This window comes from Echinops telfairi, unplaced genomic scaffold (assembly GCF_000313985.2).
Source record: "Echinops telfairi isolate 266 unplaced genomic scaffold, ASM31398v2 ScPeMD7_7469;HRSCAF=8507_0, whole genome shotgun sequence".
In the NCBI taxonomy this organism is placed as follows: Eukaryota; Metazoa; Chordata; class Mammalia; order Afrosoricida; family Tenrecidae; genus Echinops; species Echinops telfairi.
The window spans coordinates 20627853-20648352 of NW_022111372.1; the positions used below are offsets into that span (position 1 = coordinate 20627853).

A 20500-nucleotide genomic window follows, 5' to 3' on the forward strand; every position below is an offset into this window, starting at 1 on the left:
GATTCTTAAAAAGAATAACCTAATGACTTAATTCGTCAGATATGCTTGATTTTAGACTATCGAAATGGAAATGGGGCTGAGCCCAACTAAAGTAAACCCATTTAATATACTTAAAGCCAGAATGCTCAAAGTATGTCACTGAGAATAATGCAGGTGACAAACCAGTCCGAATCTGAGTTTAAATCCTGTCGTGGGGCAAGTTCTCCTCCTGCCTGGTGTACTTGGCGTGTCTCTCAAGGCCTTTATACACACTCCTGAACTGTAATCCATTGCTTGGGCTGACAGCAGGTGTTAGACGTAACTGGTAGAGGTCTTACGCAGCATTGCCACGTTTCTGGGCCTATTTGGCTGTGGCGCAGGGTACGTTGGGGCTGGGTATCTGAATCTTTGCTTCTTTCGGTTGCAACAGCAGAAGCCGCAGAGCAGACCCCCTGCGACGAAGAGGACAGCAGTGGTGGCCCAGCCCAGAAAGAGTGCCACTCCCAGCTCTCGCTTCTGACCCGCGAGGACAGCTGGGTTGTAAAAGTCCCGGATGATGTTATTGGCTATCCAGCACACTGGAATCAGCACGAAGATGCCTGTCAGGATAAAGAGAACTCCAGATGTGCCCAGGAGGTACGCTTTGGCCCTCTCGTTGGACCCCGTGCACTGGATCTGCTTCATGCCGCAGATGCCAATCAGGAGAGCAATTAAAGAGAGGGCCACCGATATGCACATGAGCGCCCGGGCCGTTTCCAGAGCAGGGGGAAGCGCCAGCATAGAAGTATAAAATTTGCACTGTAGCCTGACCCGGGCTTGTCGAATGCAGTTCATCCACAGGCCTTCCCAGATCTTTTCAAAGACAACAATGTTGCTGCCTACAAAAGCCGATACTCTCCACTGAGGCAGAAGGGTGGTGGCAAGCGTCCCAACGGTGCCAAGGAACCCAAGAACCAGGCCAGCAATTTGCAGCGGGTAAAATGCCATCTCCTTTACCTTGGCGATTGGTCCAATCTAGAGTGGCAGGGGATGCTCCGGATGTAGAATGCAGAGGCCTCGTGGAGCCTAGAGCAGTCTCCGATGAGCTTCTCCAAGGTACCAGCCCATCGTGGTCGAGGGGAAATCAGCAGCAGGGACGGCACGGAGAGGAACGACAAGTACCTGTTGTAAATGCATGTTACCTTTGTACACACACTCATTTCTCTGTGGATTATTTAGTAGTCATGTATAATTGCTTCCCAGCCAATAAGAAGTAGTCAGGGGTGTGTCAAGAAACACTACCTTCAACTTCAGTATTCCTCATATCATTATTGACTTAGCAATGTTGTAATTAAGAGCCAAAGCTTTCATTGTGGATTCAGCTAATTACAGAGCTTAAAACTTCCTGCCTAAAAATCACTCTCCTGTGGAATTGTACATACATAAGTGCATTAAGTCACAACTGAAGACCGCCCTAAAACTTTGTCAATTCTACAGAAAACCTTTAAAAATGCATTGGACATGATATGATCGATTACTTTCTTTTAGTCTAAGAGACCTTTCCTTAATTTGGTTCATCAGTTTAATTTGGTTCATTAAATAAAAAGACTCTAGATAGAAATCCTTATTTATTAAAATGATTTCATGACTTCTACAAAAAGCAGTGCTACTTTGTAATTTAGAGAAGATATCTTGAGCATACACATCAAAATTTCACAATTTTATTTTTAAGATTAAGTAAGGACAAATAGAGACAGTCCCTATAATTGATTTGACTTTATTCATACTCATAGAATGTCTCTTAAATAATGTCTCTTTCTCTCTCATAAAATAAGCTTTCAAATGCAAACTTTCTTTACACTTATTATCAATGGCAGCTTGGAATATTTTATATTTACTAAAACCATAGCTTTGGTTGACAATTTTTATGGAACAATTTATTTAGGTAACCATTTAAAATGTAAGTAATAGAAAGCGCTTCAGATCTACAAAGTGCCTGATACTCATCACTCATAAGTCTCTAATTTTCCAGACTTTCATTTTGAGATGCCAGAAAGTACAGTGAGTGTGGGGTAACAGCTTCAGGAAAAACCCGTCTAGCTCATTCACTTACTACTTCTAGCTAGGGCAGCGGTTCTCAACCTGTGGGTCGCGACTCCTGGAGAGTTGAATGACTCTTTCACAGGGGTGCCCGATTCAAAACAGTAGCAAAATTATAGTTATGAGTAGCAAGGAAGATAATGTTATGGTTGGGGGTCACCACAGCATAAGGAACTGTATTGAAGTGTCACGGAATTAGGAAGGTTGAGAACCACTGTTCTAGGGTGACTTAAAACAGAAGGGAGAAGTGAGTTTTGGTATTTCTTCACATGAATTATACTGAATCTTAAAAATTTAACATTTCACGTTTTCTAAAGATTTTAAAGCAAGTAAATCTCTATTCCGACCATTTCCCATTTCAAGAGCTGAGCTGCCGCCCTTGGCTGTGACTTCCAGCCATTGGTTACAGACTGAGGGGCTTAATCTGGGAAGAGTGGCTCTTTGCCCTCTTGTTTTCACACCCTACCACAAGAAAACAAATTTGATGACAAAAACTACTCCTAAGTAAATACACCAAGCCTACTCACGTTGGGAGACATAATAGTTTAAACACATCATCTCCATTGAGTCATCCAATACGATCGACATTTTGAAAGCTCATGAATTGAATTAAGAGGTATGAAAAGTTTTGGGTTTTCAAGATGAGGGAGAACTCCTCCCGAAAGGTGCATGAGTCACTGAGGAAACAAATGACTTCAGTGTAGTTCTAACACTAGTTCAGGAAGAAGGATTTCCTTGGGGCTTTGATTTGGGTTACTGAGGAATTGCTGTGCTTAATAATACCCACCCTGCCAGGAATTACCTATAGTACTCCGACCTGTTACTTCCAGTTCTTCTTCCTCATTCTTTTCCCTCTTCCTGATTCTATCTCATGTGTATTCTAGCTTCAATTGATCCTAGTAGTATGCAATTTGTTCCTTTCCAACTATTTAAATTTTTACCAGCTGAAGCAAGTAGCCCGTATAACCAATAGACACAAGTGACTGTAAATGTTTACTTAGAATATGGAAGTACATCCTAAATGTAAAATAATCTGAGAGACATACTGTGGTAGTTACATAATCTGGTGTCAATTTGGGACTTGAGAGGATTAAGAGCAAAGGGGTGGAGTCTAGTCTGTCAATCAGGTCATAGCCAATAAGGCCTCTGTGTGGGCACGGCCTTCTGCTGAGAATTCTGGGAAATCCTGTATTCCTTCTTGGAGGCAGAAGACACCTCTCTTCCAGCTCACTCCCTTGGAGACACTCTACTGACAAGACACATGGCACTACGCTGAAAGACTCCATGCCCTGGGAACCAGAGAAGGCATGTGGAGACCCCTGCTAGCACTGAGATGCTTACAACGCCGCTGGACCCACAAGACTTCACACCCACTGGCCTGTGATCTTCCTGCTTTCGATGTCATTGCATATGTTTTGTGAGTCTGAAAAAGGCTTTATAGATTGTTATCAGACATTTGGGCTAATATCAGACATATGGGCTTGGACGGGACTGGGTTGGGATGTTTTCTTGCATCAAAAGTGTACAATTCCCCTTTATATAAAACTCTCTCTAATACACATATGAATTTCTATGGATTTGTTTCTCTAGTCTCCCCAGACTAACGCACATACATAAGGTAGGAGCTCTTATTTCTTACCTCTCAGAGCCAAAACCAATTTTTAAAACTACCTTTCAGATATAGGCACAGAAAAGACCTCCCTTTCCAACTCTTCAGTGAATTGCAAACATTTTGCATCCTCAGAGCACCTTGTTCTATTACTCATGCTCTCCCTTAACTGTATCTATTTTTGCTCTGAATTGACCATAACATGAAAATAAACATAACATGGACATAAACATAAATAATTTTCTTTCATTTTAACATTCTATTTTCCAGATCTTATTTCCTACTATTTGTCTCCGTATGTCTTTTGCTCAGCTTTTACATATCCCACTGCCCCCTAATATGTCTTTCTCACCCTGGCCCTCAGTAAAGCTGTACTAGACATGTGAGCTCCCAAGCTGCCACCTCCAAAGAATAGTTCATTATTTTTCATACATGATCACTCCATGAATGTGACACAATGCCCACCTCCTAGATGGGGAAATATTGCTTAGTTGTCAAGGGATGGGCTTTGGGAGAGAGATTTGTTTCCATCTTGGCTGGATTCTTTATCCCTCAATCTTGGATACCATTTTGAGCCTCTAAAAGTATTTGTTAAAAATGGTATAATTGTGGCAATACCAACTTAATTTATTTACTTTGAATAGTAAATTGGTGGAATGGGTGCAAAGTAACTGGCCCAACACAAACACCCAGTAAAGGTTTGCTGTTAGTATTTGCCTCATTTGCCTTATTTGCCTTACCCGCAATAGCATCATTCCTACTTCTCTCCCTCCTCATTTTCAGGCGCTACTTCTTCTAGAAGACCTTACATTCCTTGTTGTTGTCTTTGATTAGATTTGTTTGCTTTTAAACTATTATCCAAGGTTCCCATATATACAACAATATTTTTGTCACTTCCATCTTTTCTCTATAGAGTCTTCTGCATGGTCACAACTGATGTTACCTCCTGAATCTATTATTTATAACCTAGGCATCTTTCTATTTATTTCCCTGGTGATGAACCTGCCAGCCACTATTCAGGAGAAAAACTAACAAAGAGTTAGTTTGGTTGGGGTTCTCTCTCTCTCTCTCCTCCTTTGCTTGCTCCCTGGTGGTCTTGCGGAGACCCGCCTCTCTCCTTGGGCTGTACCTTTAGTGCTGTCACCAGGCCTGGAGGACAACATTCCTGCACAGATGACATTCCTGCACGAAACAGCCAATGCGCAGAGAGGACCAAAACCGTGGGGTTGGCCCCAGCACGAGACACAAAGCCCCCTCACTGACCCACAGCACTACAGGGGATAGCACTGGAAACACAGTATGGGAAATGTGCCCCCTCTGATCGCCACACCAGAGAAAAACACAAAGAGAGCCCAACAACGCAGAAAGGGGAGCAAAACAATGAAGTACCCAAGGAATCCTGAAACTAGACCTCAGAATCAGGGGGCAGGCCATGACACTTCACCATGACCGTGGGCAGGCCATGACACTTCACTATGACATTCAGAAGGGTCGCAGACAGACCTGTAACTATTTATAAGCTTTTGAGTTTTCTTTCTTTTTCTCATATCTATACATATAGAATAGGCAGGATAACCAATCCTGAGAAGAAAACAACAAGGACTCATGGCTGGGGGGAGGGGCACATGGGAGTGGAGGAGGTGGGAGAAAGGGAGGGGGAAGCCAACAAACCCAGGGCCAAAGGAACAATAAGAGATCTAAAATAGATGGTGAGGTGGGCATAGAATGCCTGATGGGGTTTAATCAAGTCCAGTGTAACCAAGAGAAAGTACTGTGAGTCAAATGAAGGTCAAACATGATGGTGGGACAGGAGGAAAGTGTAAATAAATAGAGGAAAGAACTAGGAGGCAAAAAGCATTTATAGAGGTATAAATATAGGCATGCACATATGTAAATATATTAATATATAATGATAGAGCTATTGGTCTGTGTACATATATTTAAATGTGAAGTATTAAGTTACTTAATTGGGTCTCTACCCAAGTACTCCCTCAATGCAGGAACACTTTGTTCTAATAACCTGGCATAAGGGTTAGTATCTAAGTGTACCTTCTTAATTATAAATTAATTTTATAACTAGGTTCATTTTAGTTAAAGGCTAGATTTAAACTTAACCTTATCATTAGGAAAATAAAAAGCATCCAAGGTCTTAAAGGCTGGTCTCAAAACAAATCCTCATTTAAATGAGGGGTCAGCTAGGTCCACATGGAAGAACCATCCAGCCTGTGTGGTCCAAAGATCTTAAAGAATAAAACCCAGACCCAGAGGAAGGAGAAGTACCAGAGTCTAAATTATACATACCCATGTATGGAACACTATGGCTAATAGTTAAAGCCCAACATCTCCTTACAAGGTCTCTATATTAATTGGGTCTACAGTCAGTAATCACTGACCATAGTCTAGAAATATGAATAAATTTAATATCAGTCAAAAAGCATTGTAAATAGAATTTCTGCAGCTGTAGTTAGGCTGGAATATAACATGTTGCCATTAGAACTCCCTTTTGTCCCATTTGGAATTTATTCTGGTTTTAAAATATTTTCTGCTTTCTTTTCCACTGAGATTTATCTGTTTTATTTGGTCATTGTGTGTTTCTCTGTATAGGGAAGAGGAGATGGGTGGCTATATGCAGACAGCAAATGGAGCAATAATTTCCTGGGGGCTTGGAAGGGGAGGAAATGGGGTATCAATACCAATGGGTACAAGAATAAAGAAAATGTTCCACATTTAATTGTGATTAATGCACAACCTTTCTTAATGTGATTGAACTGTTGAACTATATGAAATACCAATTATACCTCAATAAAACTGTTATATATATACATATTTAATTCCAAGAATGTGTTTGGATTCTCTAAAATCTATGTAAAGTGCTTATAATATTAATGACTAATGGATCAAATTAATTTTGCTCCAATCAGCATACACTTTTATTAAGTATATTTGGGTTGTCTTCTGCACATAGAGTGTATCTTATAGAAATATTTGATTTTCTCTATCTCCCTCCTCTTTCTTTCCTTTCCTTTACCTATCTCACGTGGCTAAAGAAGTTATTAATGAAAGTTTTTTAAAAAGCCAAGCAGTCTGGGGACCCCTGAAAAGCAAATAGAGATTGGGGGTCGCAGGATAAAACAAGGTTATGAAGCAGAGGGTAGAAATGGTACGTGTGTGCACGAAGTGTATGCCACATCGGCTAAATGGGGTCACAGATACGGCACGCGTTCAGAATGAATGCTGAGTTCCAGTGCCAGAAAAACGTCCCCCTTTTTCCTCTCCACAAATAGCCTAGTTCGTCTTGCTTCTTGCACTAAGAAATGCAATGAACAACACCCTCCCTGTAAACACAGTAAACCAATTTGACCAGATGTTTCGTTTTTATATGAGCCAAAATAATGTGGCCAGGTGTTAAGGTTTTAAACTTTTCGATCAATGGTTCTCAGTTCTAACTTCACATTAGAATCATCTGAAAGAACTTTGAAAGCAAGAAAAAAGCAAAACAAAACAGTACCTGGGACCCCACCCCAGACTCAGTAAACCAGAAACACTATGTGGGTGGGTGCCTGGCATCCATCCTTATTTTTGTTTTGAGGTATGTTTTATTGTGGTTGCATCAGTATTTTCAAAGCACCCTGTGTGGTATTAATATACAGACTTAGTTCAGAAGTACTTCTTTAGTTTCAATTCCAGGGATTCTAAGTTTGGCTTTTTAATTAGAACATATTCAATGCATCATTCATGTCCCACCTGAAATAAATTAAATCCAAGTAGCTCAGCATGAGCTCCAAGCGTAGTTTGCTAGTGACCTAGCTGGTTCTAGTTCTCAGCTGCGTGAAGAGCTTCCATCTCCGTGATTGAAAGGATAGTCGGTAGATGCTCAAGGCAATTTTACTGTTGATAATCTTTCTCCCAGCGGAGCTTTTGAAACTTGAGAAAGAATTTGAGGTTATATGCCTAGATGAGAATGTGGGGCATAAATATTTTAGATTGCTGGTTAAACTCCGTCTTGACTGAGTAGGTAGTGAAAAGCTTTGAAATAAAAATGATCAGTTCATTGCTCTTGTCTCTGCAATTAGGTGATGTTATTTTTTTAAAGCAGGAGAAGGTATCATATTTATCAAATACAATAGAAAACATCTTGACTAGACACATTAGTGCAAGGCTTATCATCTGTAAATGATGTTAAAATACTTTGACACGAGTTTTAAGACATATTTGTGCAGTATAGTATCCTATTGTATGTACCATAGATTTGTTTACCTTCTCTTATTGATGGGCATTTAGGTTCTGTGAAACACTTCATAATATGAATAAGCCTGTAGATCACTTACTGAGTGAAATAATTCAATCACAAAAATTACAAATGTGATACAAAACCACTATTATAAAAACGCAAAGAAAGGTTTCACAATGACAGAACATTCTTCTTTGGTGAGCAGGGGGAAGAGGAGAAAAGAAGATAAATCACTACCCAGACAGTAGACACATATGAACTTGGGTGAGGGGAAGGCAAAAAATAAACTAATAAAACTCAGGAGCAAAAAGAAAATAAATCTTTTTATTGATAATAACTGTCTGGTCTCACTGTGCATACAGTCACCATAAGTCAGGGGCCAACTCAATGGCAGCTAATCAAAATATAAGTTTGCATATGTTTTTGGACTGTGACTATACTTCAGTTATGCTCAAACATAAAACTGGGCATAAACTTTTATGCTTATGGTTTTCACAAAGACATAAACCCAAATAATTAACACATCGAATACAAGCAAAACTGCGTAATTGAAAAAACCTTAAATCATTGACATTGATTTGGTAGATATAATATTTTGAAGGCACTGTCTGCATGATACATTTACTAGCAGAGAGATGTGCTTCTGTGTTCTCCTTGTCACATTTTGTTAGATCCCAAACACGTCATGCGCTGTTACCTGAAGCATCCAGTTATCATGTCAATTTTGATTCTTTGTTAACAATGAGATTGTTCTCAATCACTGATCAGATATTCTGATGCACCAAAACCCTGCCTTTAGGGAGAAAGCTGGTCTTGGTCACACTGGCCATGCCAGCCTCAGCACCAGCTGTGGCAGCAGACAAGGCTTCTGCTCCAGCCCCTGTCCCAGCCCCAGAGCGCTGCTTCAGTGCAAGTCCAGCACAGACCATAGCACTGTTGCCTGGCTGCTCTCCCAGGGGGCTTGAAGTCCAACTGAATTTGGTCATTTTAGCCTTTAGTGTAGATAGCTTTGAGTGACACAATGAGGGTGCAGCCTGAGTTATTGGGACCCTGCTAGGAACTGTCACTAAGAGCTTAATGGAAGACAGCGATTGCTTTTCAGTGCCTCGCAATGAGTCAGAGGGTGAGGTGGCTGTTGACTTGGAATTTGTGAAGAACATATGTGATTTACACAAGAAAGTCTCTCCAATGATCTCTTCCTACGCAGGCACGTTATATACTTTAGGCCATGACATCACAGAACATTCGGTGCTGATCCGTGAGTACTAGAGCTGAGAGGCCCCCATCACTTCACCTCACTGTGGATAGTAACCTTCCAAAAGGTCACTTGAGCAACAAGGCCAATGCCGGCACTTTAATGGGTGTCCCTGGGAGGATCATGGAAGTGATTTGCACACCTCACACAGTGACATGAATGAATCAGCTGATCTGATTATGAAGACCTGTTTTAGCCTCAACTGGGGATCAGGCTCTCAAGTGACCTGCATCAAGCTGGCAGGGTGTCAGCCCACATCCAGGATGGCCTAAGCACAGTGTTACAGTACGCAAAGGGTGTTCTATCTGGAAAGCTGTCAGCTGGCAAGACTATGGGGCACTTCTAGAATGATTGGCTTAACCAAGTACCCCAAATCGTTCCTGATGACTTTGAGACCCTACTCAGGGGCAACATCAATGACCAGCTGATGGTGGCCCACCTGGTCCCTCTTCCACAGTTATCGATTGTGATTAATGATAAAATTGGGAACCTCTGAATGGGTCCCAAGAAGCACTCCTGCCAATCTGGACACCAAACCTGAGATTCAGAATATGGTGACTGAAAAATTATTTCTTTGTGCTTTTATGTCACATGGAATCAGGAAATTGGTGTAAGTAAATAAAAAGAGCCTGCCTTTGGAAACAAAAGGAGAATGTTAGCAAGTTAAACTATTATTCTTTTATGCATACTTACCTCTTTATTAACTCAATGCATTAAACAAAGATCAGAACTATTTATTTGTATTTTATTTAAATATGGGAGAAGCAAGGGGGGCGGGGGGAAGGAAAATGAGCTGATTCCGGGAACCCAAGAGGCAAGCGAATTTTGGGAATGAGGGCAACAAATGTATAGATGTGCTTTATACAATTGATCTATGTATTGTGAGGAATTTTATGAGCCCCAATAAATTGATTAAAAAAATACATAAAATAAATAAATAGATATGGGAGAAGCACAGCAAGTCTTCCCTTTCCACAATTCTGTATTGTCTGTTTCTATAGCTTGTGAAGACTCATTTTCTGACATTCTTCAAAAGTCTACATTCTACAAGTGTGTAGTTTCTTTTGCAACTTTTAGATCTTTATTATATACACTAGTCTACAATTTATCTTCATGATGGCAAATCAGTCTTTCAATTTATTTCATAATGTAAGAAACAAAAGACTAAATTTGCATATCTGTAAACTAAAACTTTCGTGGTAAAAGCAAAACCACATCTTCATGAAGAGTAAAAATAATTTAACTAGTAACCACATTATGCAGAACAGATATTACTGCTTTCAAATTTGGACAAGACAAGCCTGAAATTATCCGGATGCATCAGAAGCACATTAACTATTCAATAATTTAATTTCTGTTATCCCTTGAGTCAATATTATCATTAACACAATCACCAATCCAAGACATGAAACTGTTCTGAGGAATTCTGCTTAGCTGTTTTGTATAATGTTCTCTTTCAGAATTTGATCATTCTTCTCATAATCAGACTGAAGTTGCAGATCTGAGGGAAGAAGAGAATGTAGTCAAAGTGCATGCCTATGGATGGCGGCATATGGAAGCCTCATCTCTCATATTAAGAGTACATACTGAAATTTCCTTTGTCCCCCTAGTTAAGGTAGCATTGGTTGGGTTTCTTCCTTGGAATGTAAAATGATTCACTTCTCCTTCTTTTCGCACTGTACTCTTTGAAAGCAAAACAATAAAGAAGTCAACATGTGAAAGTGGGATATCTGCATTGATTATATGGAATTCTCTTGTACGGAGAAACTTTTCTTATCCCTATTTGATAATTTAGTCAATTATGCATTTCTAACAGTATGGATTCATGGATATTTATTGTGTGTTTCTGTGATGCTGGAAGATATATCATTGATATTTTCAAATACCAGCAGTGTCACGAAAAGCAAATCGTTTTTCAGCAGTTTCGAGTAAGAACAGGGTATGGAGAAAGAATAAGGTGTTCACTTCAGAGTACTTAGCAACCAGAAAACTACTGCTAGCATCAGAACATCGTAGAATTCTGTGAGCATCCTGAGCAGGAGAACATCATATGAGACAGCGACAGAAGATGAGCCCCTCAGGTCAGAAGGTACTCAAAATATGACCGAGGAAGCGCTGCCTTCTCAAAATAGAGTCGACCAGAATGACACAGATGGAGTAAAACCTGCATGAATAAAGGCTGAGAGACCTTTTTGATAACAGGGCACAAACAGTTCAAACATCTATTAATAATTAGAACTTGGATGTATAATGTGTGAATTTAGGACAATTGGAAATTGTCAGAAATGTAATGGAATGCATAAAGACTAATATTCTAGGTGTTAATGAGCTCTAGTAAACTGGTGTTGGCTATTTTGAATCAGAAATCATATGGCCCACTACACCAGGAATAACAGATTCAAGAAACATGATATTTAATTCATCATCAAAAAAGACATTTTAAGATCTGTCTTAAAGTACAATTCTATCTGGATATAAGGAAATCCAGTCAGTAGGGCTATTATTTAAATTAATGCACCACTCACTAAAGTTAGTGAGAACGAAAATCAAAGCAGTCTACTAATATCTTTGGCCTGAAATTGATCAAACCTACAATCAGATGCTTTGGTAGTTATCGGTGATTGCAATAAAAAGTTTGAAACAAAGAGCAAGGCAGAGTGGTTGGCAAACATGTCTTTGAAGATAGAAGGGAAGGTGGAAATTGCAAGATAGAATTTTGAAAGACCAGCAATTTCTCAAATGCAATTACCTTTGTTTCAACAGTACAAAAGAAAATTCTATATGTGGACTTCTCCAGATAGTATAGACAGAAATCAAATTGATCCATTAGAAGAGACGATGGAGAAGTACAATGTCACTAGTTAAAACCAGGTCAGGGGTTGACAGTGAAACAGTCTTTCATTTGCTCACATATAAGTTCAGAGTGAAGCTAAGACAAGCTCACTAGAGTCAAAGAATGACCTTGACTATATCCCATCTAATTTTTGAGAGCACATCAAGAACAGATTTGACAATTGAACACTAATGGCAGATTACATAAGGAACTGTGCAATAACATGAGGAACAGCATAATGAAGAAAATGAAAGATCATTAAAAAACACTGGGAAGAAAGGAAAAATCAAATTGGTTGTCAGAATAGACTGACATTTGCTCTTTATCGTAGAGTAGCTAAGGCACATGGAAGAAATGCTGCAGCCAAAGATCTGAATAGAAAATTGCAAAGGGCAACTTGAGAAGACAAAGTCAAAATTAATGAAATGTGCGAAGACTGAGAGTTAGAAAACCAAAAATGAACACTCTCAGCATATCTTAAACTGAAATAACTAAAGAAAAGAATTATACCTTGAGTTGCAAGATTGAGAATCCTGTGAGCAAAATATTGAACGGTGCAGGAAGCATCAAAAGGAGATGGAAAGAAAACACAAATTCACTTTACCAATCAATAAGAGACACTCAACCATTTAACTTTACAAGTAGTGTTGGTGTGAGGTGTCACCACATTGTTGTTCTGATTTGCATCTATCAGATGTCTAATGATCTTGAGTATTTCTTTCGATGTTTGTTGGCTGCCTGAATGGATTCTTTAGTGAGCTCTCTGTACATGCTCCCTGCACATTTTTAATTGGGCAATTTGTCCTGTTGCTGTTGTCGAGGTATTGCATTTTTAAATGAATTTTAGAGATGAATCCAATATCCAATATAACATTTCCAGGAGAAAAACAAACACCTCCCAGTCTGTGAGTTCTCTTTGCACTCTCTTGATGAAGTCTTTTGATGCACATAAGTACTTTATTTTCAGTAGATCTCAGGCCTCTACTTCCTGTTCATGTGTGTTTGGGGGGGGGGTGTTGTTTATGTTTAATAGTGTGTTTGTGCCATGTACTATGACCCTTAGTTTGCCCCTGTTTTCTCATTGATGATCTTTATAGTTCTAGTGTTTACATGTAGGTCTTTTAACAATCTCGTGTACATTTTTTATATAAGTTAGGTAGGGGTCATATTTCATTCTTTTGAAAAAGGAATCAAATTTTGCCAATGCTTTTTATCGAAGGGACCGCTTTTCTCATTTCGCGTACTTATTTCTGGGTTCTCTCTTCTGTTCCATTGGTGTGTATCTGTTGTTGCATCAGTACCAGGCTGTTTTGGCTTTGGTGACTGTGCTGTACAAGGTAGGAAAGGACAAGTCTCCTACTTTGCTCTTTTGAAATAGTTCTTTGCTTATCCTAGTCTTGCTGCTCTCCACATAAAGTTGATAGTTTTTCCATCTCGTCAAAGAATTATACCAAGTTTTGAACTGGAACTGCATTATATATATAGATTGCTTTTAGTAGTATTAACATTTTCCCAGTGTTATCTTTTCTCTTCATGGACAACGAATATCATTCCATTTATGTAGGTCTGTTTTGGTTTCCTGTAATAGTGTTTTGTAGTTCCCTTTTTACAAAGTCTTTGGTTTCTCTGGTTAGATTTATTCCTGTCTTTCATCTTTTGGGTAGTTATTGTGATATTATTTTCTTGATATCTGTTTTTATTTTCTTGATATCTTTTTCAGAGTGCTCTTTGTTTGTATATTGGAATATCATTGATTTTTTATGTCCATCAAAGCTTTTGATCATTCCAAAAAATTTCTTGTCAAGTCTGGATTTTCGTACATATAGAATCATATCATGTGTAAAAAGAGAGTATTACATTTTCACTGCCAATGTGGATGCTTTTAATTTAATTTTGTTATCTAATAGCTCTGACTAAGAGTTCCCGCGCAATACTGAGAAAAGGTGGTGATAAGGGACATTGTTGTCTGTTTCCCTTTAGTAAGGGGAATGCTTTCAGTTTCTCCTTATTGAGTAAGATGTTGGGCATCGATGTTGTGTGTATGGCCTTTCTGTTTTGTTGAGGAATTTCTTTTCTATCCCTATGTTGCTGAGAATTTTGAACAAGAATGATTGTTTTTTGTTTGTTTTTTTGTCAAATGGCTTTTCTGCATCGATGGATATAATGATATCATTTTTTGCTTTTGTTTTATTTACATGGTGGATTATATTGATTATTTTGTCAATGCTGAACCCTACTTAAAGGTCTGATATGAATTCCATGTGATCATGATGTTCTTTTTCCCTTTTGATACTTTGTTGGGTTCTGTTGACAAGGATTTTGTCGAGAACTTTAGCATCTATGTTCACAAGGGATATTGGTGTGCAGTTTTCTCTGTCTGGCTTTGTATCAGGGTTCGACTTGCTTCATAAATATTTTGTAAGGGTTTGTCATCCTTTTTATATTCTGGAAGAGTTTTGGTAGAATTGGTCTCAATTCTTTGCTGGATGCTTGATAGAATTCCTAATGCTACCATCTGGCCCTGAACATTTTGTAGCTGGGAGTATTTTAATTACCCGATCAATTTGCTTTGTGTGATGTGTGACTCTATGGAGATTTTGTGTCTCAGTCTGTTTTCATTTAGGTAGGTTATATGCTTCTGGAAATCTGTCTATTCCTCCTAGGTTTCCAAATTTGTCAGAGTTCATTCCTGTGATGTAGCCCTTTTTGGTTCTTATTCAAAATATTTTCAATTTTTCATTCTGTTTATATATTTTTAAGTTTGCCAGTAGATAGTTTATTGTTCATCTTTTCAATGAACCAACTGCCTTTTAAAAAATTAAATATTTTATTGGAGGTTCTTACATCTCTTATCACAATCCATACATTCATCCAGTGTGTCAAGCACATTAGCACATATGTTGCCATCATCATTTTCAAAGCATTCTCTTCCCACTTGAGCCGCTGATATAAGCTCCTCGTTTCTTCCCCAGCTCCCTCCCCCGCCCACCTTCTCTCACAAACCCTTGATAAGTTATAGATTATTATTTTCATATCTTACATCATCCTCCATGGCCCCTCACCCACTATTCCCTTGTTCATCCCCCTGGTATAGGCTGATCCTTGTGATCCAGTCCCCCCTTCCCCCCCCCCCCCACTTCCCCTAATCCATTGGTATCTCTACACTCATTGTTGGCCCTGAGGGTTTTATCTATCCTGGATTCCCTGTGTTGCAGACTCTTATCTGTAGCAGTGTGCATGTTATGGTCTAATCCGATTTGTAAGGTAGAATTGAGGTCATGATAGTGGGGAGAAGGAAGCAAGAAAGAACCAGAGGAAAGTTGGGTGTTTCATTGGTGCTATACTGCACACTGACTGGCTCATCTCTTCCCTGTGACCCCTCTGTGAAGGGATGTCCAATTGTTTACAGATGGGCTTTGGGTCTCCGCTCCATGCCCTGCCCCCACCCACCCAAATCACATTGGGTATGATTTTGTTCTGGGTCTTAGATGCCTGACACTTGATCCCATTGACCCCTCATGATCACACAGGCTGATGTGTTTCTTCCATGTGGGCTTTGTTGCTTTTCAGCTAGATTGTTACTTGTTTATCTTTAAGCCTTTAAGACCCCAGATGCCTATATACTTTGATAGCTGGGCATAATCAGCTTTCTTCACCAATGCACCCATTTTGCCTTCAGTGATCAAATCAGGAATGTGAGTGTCACAGAATGCCGGATTGTTAGAACAAAGTGTTCTTGTGTTGAGGGAGTACTCAAGTAGAGGCCCAATGTCCATCTGCAGCCTTAATTCTTAATATATAGATATGAATACATAGTTCTATTAATCTCTCTCTCTATGTATATATATATATATATATATATATATATACATACATACATGTATATATGTACATATATATACATATATACATAAGTACATGCCTGTATTTAGGCCTCTATAAATGTCCTTTGCCTCCTAGTTCTTTCTTCTACTTCCTTTGACTTTTACTTTCCTCTTGTCTCACCATCATGTTTGGCCTTCCTTTGTGTTTAGTAATTCCTTACTTCTACATTGCCCTTGCTTAAGCCCCACTAGGCATCCTATGCCCTTCTCTCCAGTGATTTTAGTTCATTTGTTGTTCCCTTGTCCCTGGGTTTCCCCCTCCCCCGCCCTGGATTACTTTCTCCCTCCTCCCCTCTCCTTAATCACCCCAGAGTCATAGGTCCTGTTCTGTTGATCTCCAAATTATTTATCCCACAAATCTTATCTAGATAGACATCCAGATAGCTTAAACACAAAAGCCAGGAAAAGCCAAATAAAACAACAAAGGAAGTCAAGACCAAAAAAACAATAAAACAACAACAAAAAGAAAGCCACTGACAAAAACAGGAAAGCCTATAAATAGTTTGAGGGTCTGTTTGTTGGCCTTTATAAGTGTTTTCCAGTCAAGTCTGATGGAGTGGCACACTCTGTCTCCAAAATCTATTTTTGAAATTCCCCGGAGATTTCATCACTTTGCTCCCCTTACTGCTCTGTTGCATGCCCTTAGTGTTTAGCTCCAGGGTGATGGGGTCAGATTGTGCACAATTCCCACAATGTGCCTCCAGTGCTGTCCCCCACAGTGTTATGGTTTAGTGGTGGGGCCGGCCTTATGGTCCTCTCTGTGTTGTCTGCTCTGAGCAGGAATATCATCCTCAGGGCTTGGTGGGCCAGTATATCCTCCCCTCCCTCACCATCCCTTTTCATGTCTCCCATATGCTCTAATCAGTCATGCCTCTCTCCCCAAGCTGTAGCCCCAGTGCTGTCCTCTAAGTGCATTCTTCTGGGGGGCGGATGTCCACATATCCGGGGTTGGGTCCAGCCCCACAGACCACTCTATTGGTTCCCTGGTATATGCCGGTATGTTGTATTCACGTCTTGGCCCATCAGGTTGAAGCCTGGTCTCTCTCCCTCTCCTGTGGAGATATAAACAATGCCCACCCCTTGGGCAGATTAGTGCCCTGCTCCCCACCTAACCATGTCTTTTTTGCCCCTTCTTTCTTTCCCCATCTTATTTAGTTGACTGTCGTATGTATCCCTGGATCAGGTTTGACCCCTACCATAGTTGCTGGACCTCACCCCATGTATGTATATAGTAGCTTTTCCCCTATGCCCCATGTTTGCTTTTTGTTTCCAAGCTGACTTCAGTGGACTCATGTTGTACTTGTCCTTTTGTGCTTGCTTTACTTCACTTAGCATGACTTCCTCCAGTTCTTCCCATGCGGCAATGTGCTTCAATGGTTCATCACTGCTTTTTTAGGGATGCATAGTACTCCATTGTATGTATGTACCACAGTTTTGATCCATTCATATGTGGATGGAAATTTGGGTTGTTTCCAACTCCTTGCAGTTGTGAATTGTGCTACAACGAACATTGGAGCACAGTTGTTTGGCCGTGGTTTGTTTCTTGCCTCTTCTGGGTATATGCCCAGTAAGGGGATTACTGGATCATGTGGTAGCTCAATTTCCATCTGTTTTAGATATCAACAAATAAATTTACATAACAGCTGTACATACCTACTGGTCCACCAGCAGCAAATGAGACTATTTATCTCCCCACAGCCCCTCCAATCCTTGTTACTTTCTGATTTTTTGAATTTGGCTATCTTTGAGAGTGTTAGGTGGTATCTCATAGTTGTTTTCATTTGCATTTGTCTTATGACTAATGATCGGGAACACTTTCTCATATGTTTATTGGCCATTTAGATTTCTGCCCTTGTGAAACTTCTGTTCAGGTCCTTCACCACCTCCTTAGTGGGCAGTTAGTTCTTTTCTTTTTGTAAGCTTGCAAAGTATTGTAAATTTTAGTAATAAAGCCTTTGTCTGATGTGCCATTGCTAAAGATGTTTTCCCAGTCCTTGGGCTCTCTTCTTACTCTCTTGGTGGATTCTTTCAATGTACACAGGTGTTTTATCTTCAGTATATACCACTTGTCAATTTGTGACTCCTCTGTGTTTGTGTCCTTCCTGATTTCTGATAGCCTATGTATTCCCTGTGCCAAGGTTCTCAGGTTTGTCCCAATTCCCTCATCAATGGCCCTAATAGTAAAACCTTGGAGTTTTACCTCAAGGTCTGTGATCCACCTTGAATTTATTCTTGTGCATGAAGTGAGGTAAAGGTCTGCCTTCATTTTTCTGCAGGTAGATATCCATTTTTTCCAGCACCACTTGTTGAAGAGGGCATCTGCTTCCCATTTAATGTCTTTTGGGCCCTTATCAAAAATCAGTAGTCTGTATGCTGAAGTTTTTATTTCTGGGTTTTCAGTTCTTTTCCATTGGTCTGAATGTCTGTTGTTATACTACTACCACACTGTTTTGACCACTGTGGCTGTAGAATATGTGCTAAAGTCAAGTAGAGTAAGCCCTTCCACTTTGTCCTTCTTCTTGAGGAGTTCTCCACTAATTCTGGGCTTCTTCCCTCTCCATATGAAGTTGGTAGCCAGTTTTTTCAACTCTTTGAAGAAGGATGATGACATTTGAATCGGGATAGCAGTAAACATATATAGTGCCATGGGTAAAAATGTTATCTTTACTATTTTGAGTCTTCCAACCTATGAGCATGGGATATTCTTCCATTTGTTGAAGTCACTCTTGGCTTTGTGTGGTAGAGTTCTGTAGGTTTCCTCATTCAAATATTTTGTTTTTTCAGTCAGGTATATCAGATATTTCACTTTGTGCTTGTAAAAGGTACTACCCTTTTAAGTGCCTCTTCTGTGATCTTGTCTGATGTGTAGAGCAGTCTGATAGACATATGTTGATTGGTCTTGGATCCTGCCACACTGCAATATTCCTCTATCGCTTCCTACACTCCACTTGTGGAATTTTCAGGATTTTTGATATGTAAAATCATATCCTCTGCAAATAATGAAATTTTTGTCTCGTCCTTCACCAGATGCATACTTTTGTTGTCTTTTACTTGTCTTATGTTATTAGCTAGCACTTCCAGTATGATGTTAAATAGAAGTAGGGGCAAGGGTCAACCTTGTCTGGTCTCCTTTTTCAGTGGAATTGTTTTTGTTTTTTCTCTATTGATTATCACATTGACTGTTGGTTTTTCATATATAGCTTGTATAAAATTGAGTAATTTTATACAAGTGATTTTCCTTCCATTCCTCTCTTGGGTGTCTCAAACAGGAATGGATGTTGGATGTTATCGAATGAGGCACTGGACTCTCTGTTGGGAGACTCATATAATAGCTTCTTTGAACTACCTGCAGGTAGCTGCACTGGGGGTGGGGGGGCCAGGCTCCCCTTATATCTTCCTGTGGTTTCACTCTTACCTAGCCAACCAATATTCCATTATTTGGGAAATGATTTGGATAGTCCTATCATGGAATACTGGTAAGGTCGTTGTGGGCCCAGAAGGATAGCGTTTCACTGGCTGATCTCTCAGGAAGCCATAGTGGTGTGACTCATGGGGTTTGGAGCTCCTCAGATGGTGTGTGGTATTTTCCTCTGCACCTAGAGTTCAACGGAGGGCAGGTGGTTATCCCCTCCTTGGTGTAGAGCACCATGTATGGCAGGTGGAATAACCCTTGTCAGAGAGATGACATGGAGGTTGGGCAGATGCTCCCAGAGCAGCATGGAGCAACACAAAGAGTGAGCAGGAGTTCCTACAGTCACTTGTAGGGCCTTGGGGTATAGGCAAGAGTCTCCCCAGCCATTTGAAGAGATACCCCAGCCACTTGGGGTGTAGTAGAGGGCGGGTATGATTCCCACAGCTGCATACAAAGCCAACAAGTGACAGCAGGAGCTCCCCTCTAAGCTGACAGAGTTGCGCTAGGTGGAGGGGAGTGGCCTGAAGGCCAGTAGTGGCTTGTAAATGGAGAGGAAGAAGAGAAGAAAAAGAAAAAAAGGACAAATCAAAGACAAGAGCAAAAATAAAAAGCAAGCTAACATACACCAAAATAAAGCAAAAATGAAACAAAACAAAGAGTCAAAAAAAGAAAACCACAAAAAAGTAAAAACTGAATCTGCTGAGTCTGTGGTGGGAAAGAGAGAAGGGATATAAAAAGTGGGGGAAAAGAAGAAAAAGCAAAAGGAGAAGAAAAAGAAAAAATAAATCAGTAGATAAAGAGATAGCTGAGCCCCATGCCATGCTGTGTAGCATTGCCTTATGTCATTTACAGCACTGCCACAGCGAGAAGGTGGAAGCTCTCCCTGCTGGGTAAGAAGAATTGCCCTAGGCATTGGGGAGGGGGCTGGAATTCAGCAGTGGCATGTGGAAGGAAAAAGGGAGAGGAGAGGAAGAGAAAATAAGAAAAAAGAGAGAGAAGAAAGAGAAAGAAGGGGAAAAATCACAAAGGTGCTTACTAAGACTGACTGGTGGGAAAGAGAGAACAAAAAAATAAAGAGTAAAGAGATAGCTGATCCTTGATAGCCTGAATGTGGGGCCAGAGGGGTTTAAACCTTGCCCCCAGGGCAGGTTGGTGGGTCCTTTTTGGTGTAGAGTCCCACCGGCGTTGGGCGGAATTGCTCAATCGGCAAGATCACCG

The 20500-nt window shown here is 40.1% G+C and overlaps 1 protein-coding gene and 1 pseudogene across 1 annotated transcript; one reads left to right on the top strand and one right to left on the bottom strand.

Moving 5' to 3' along the window:
• Positions 1-291: 291 nt before the first annotated feature.
• CLDN17 (claudin 17) lies at positions 292-966 on the bottom strand. The gene has a single exon (XM_004713101.1). The coding sequence runs from the start codon at positions 964-966 to the stop codon at positions 292-294; it is 675 nt and encodes a 224-aa protein (XP_004713158.1).
• A 7760-nt stretch (positions 967-8726) lies between these two features.
• Positions 8727-9649, top strand: LOC101644074 (annotated as a pseudogene).
• The last annotated feature ends 10851 nt before the right edge of the window (positions 9650-20500 follow it).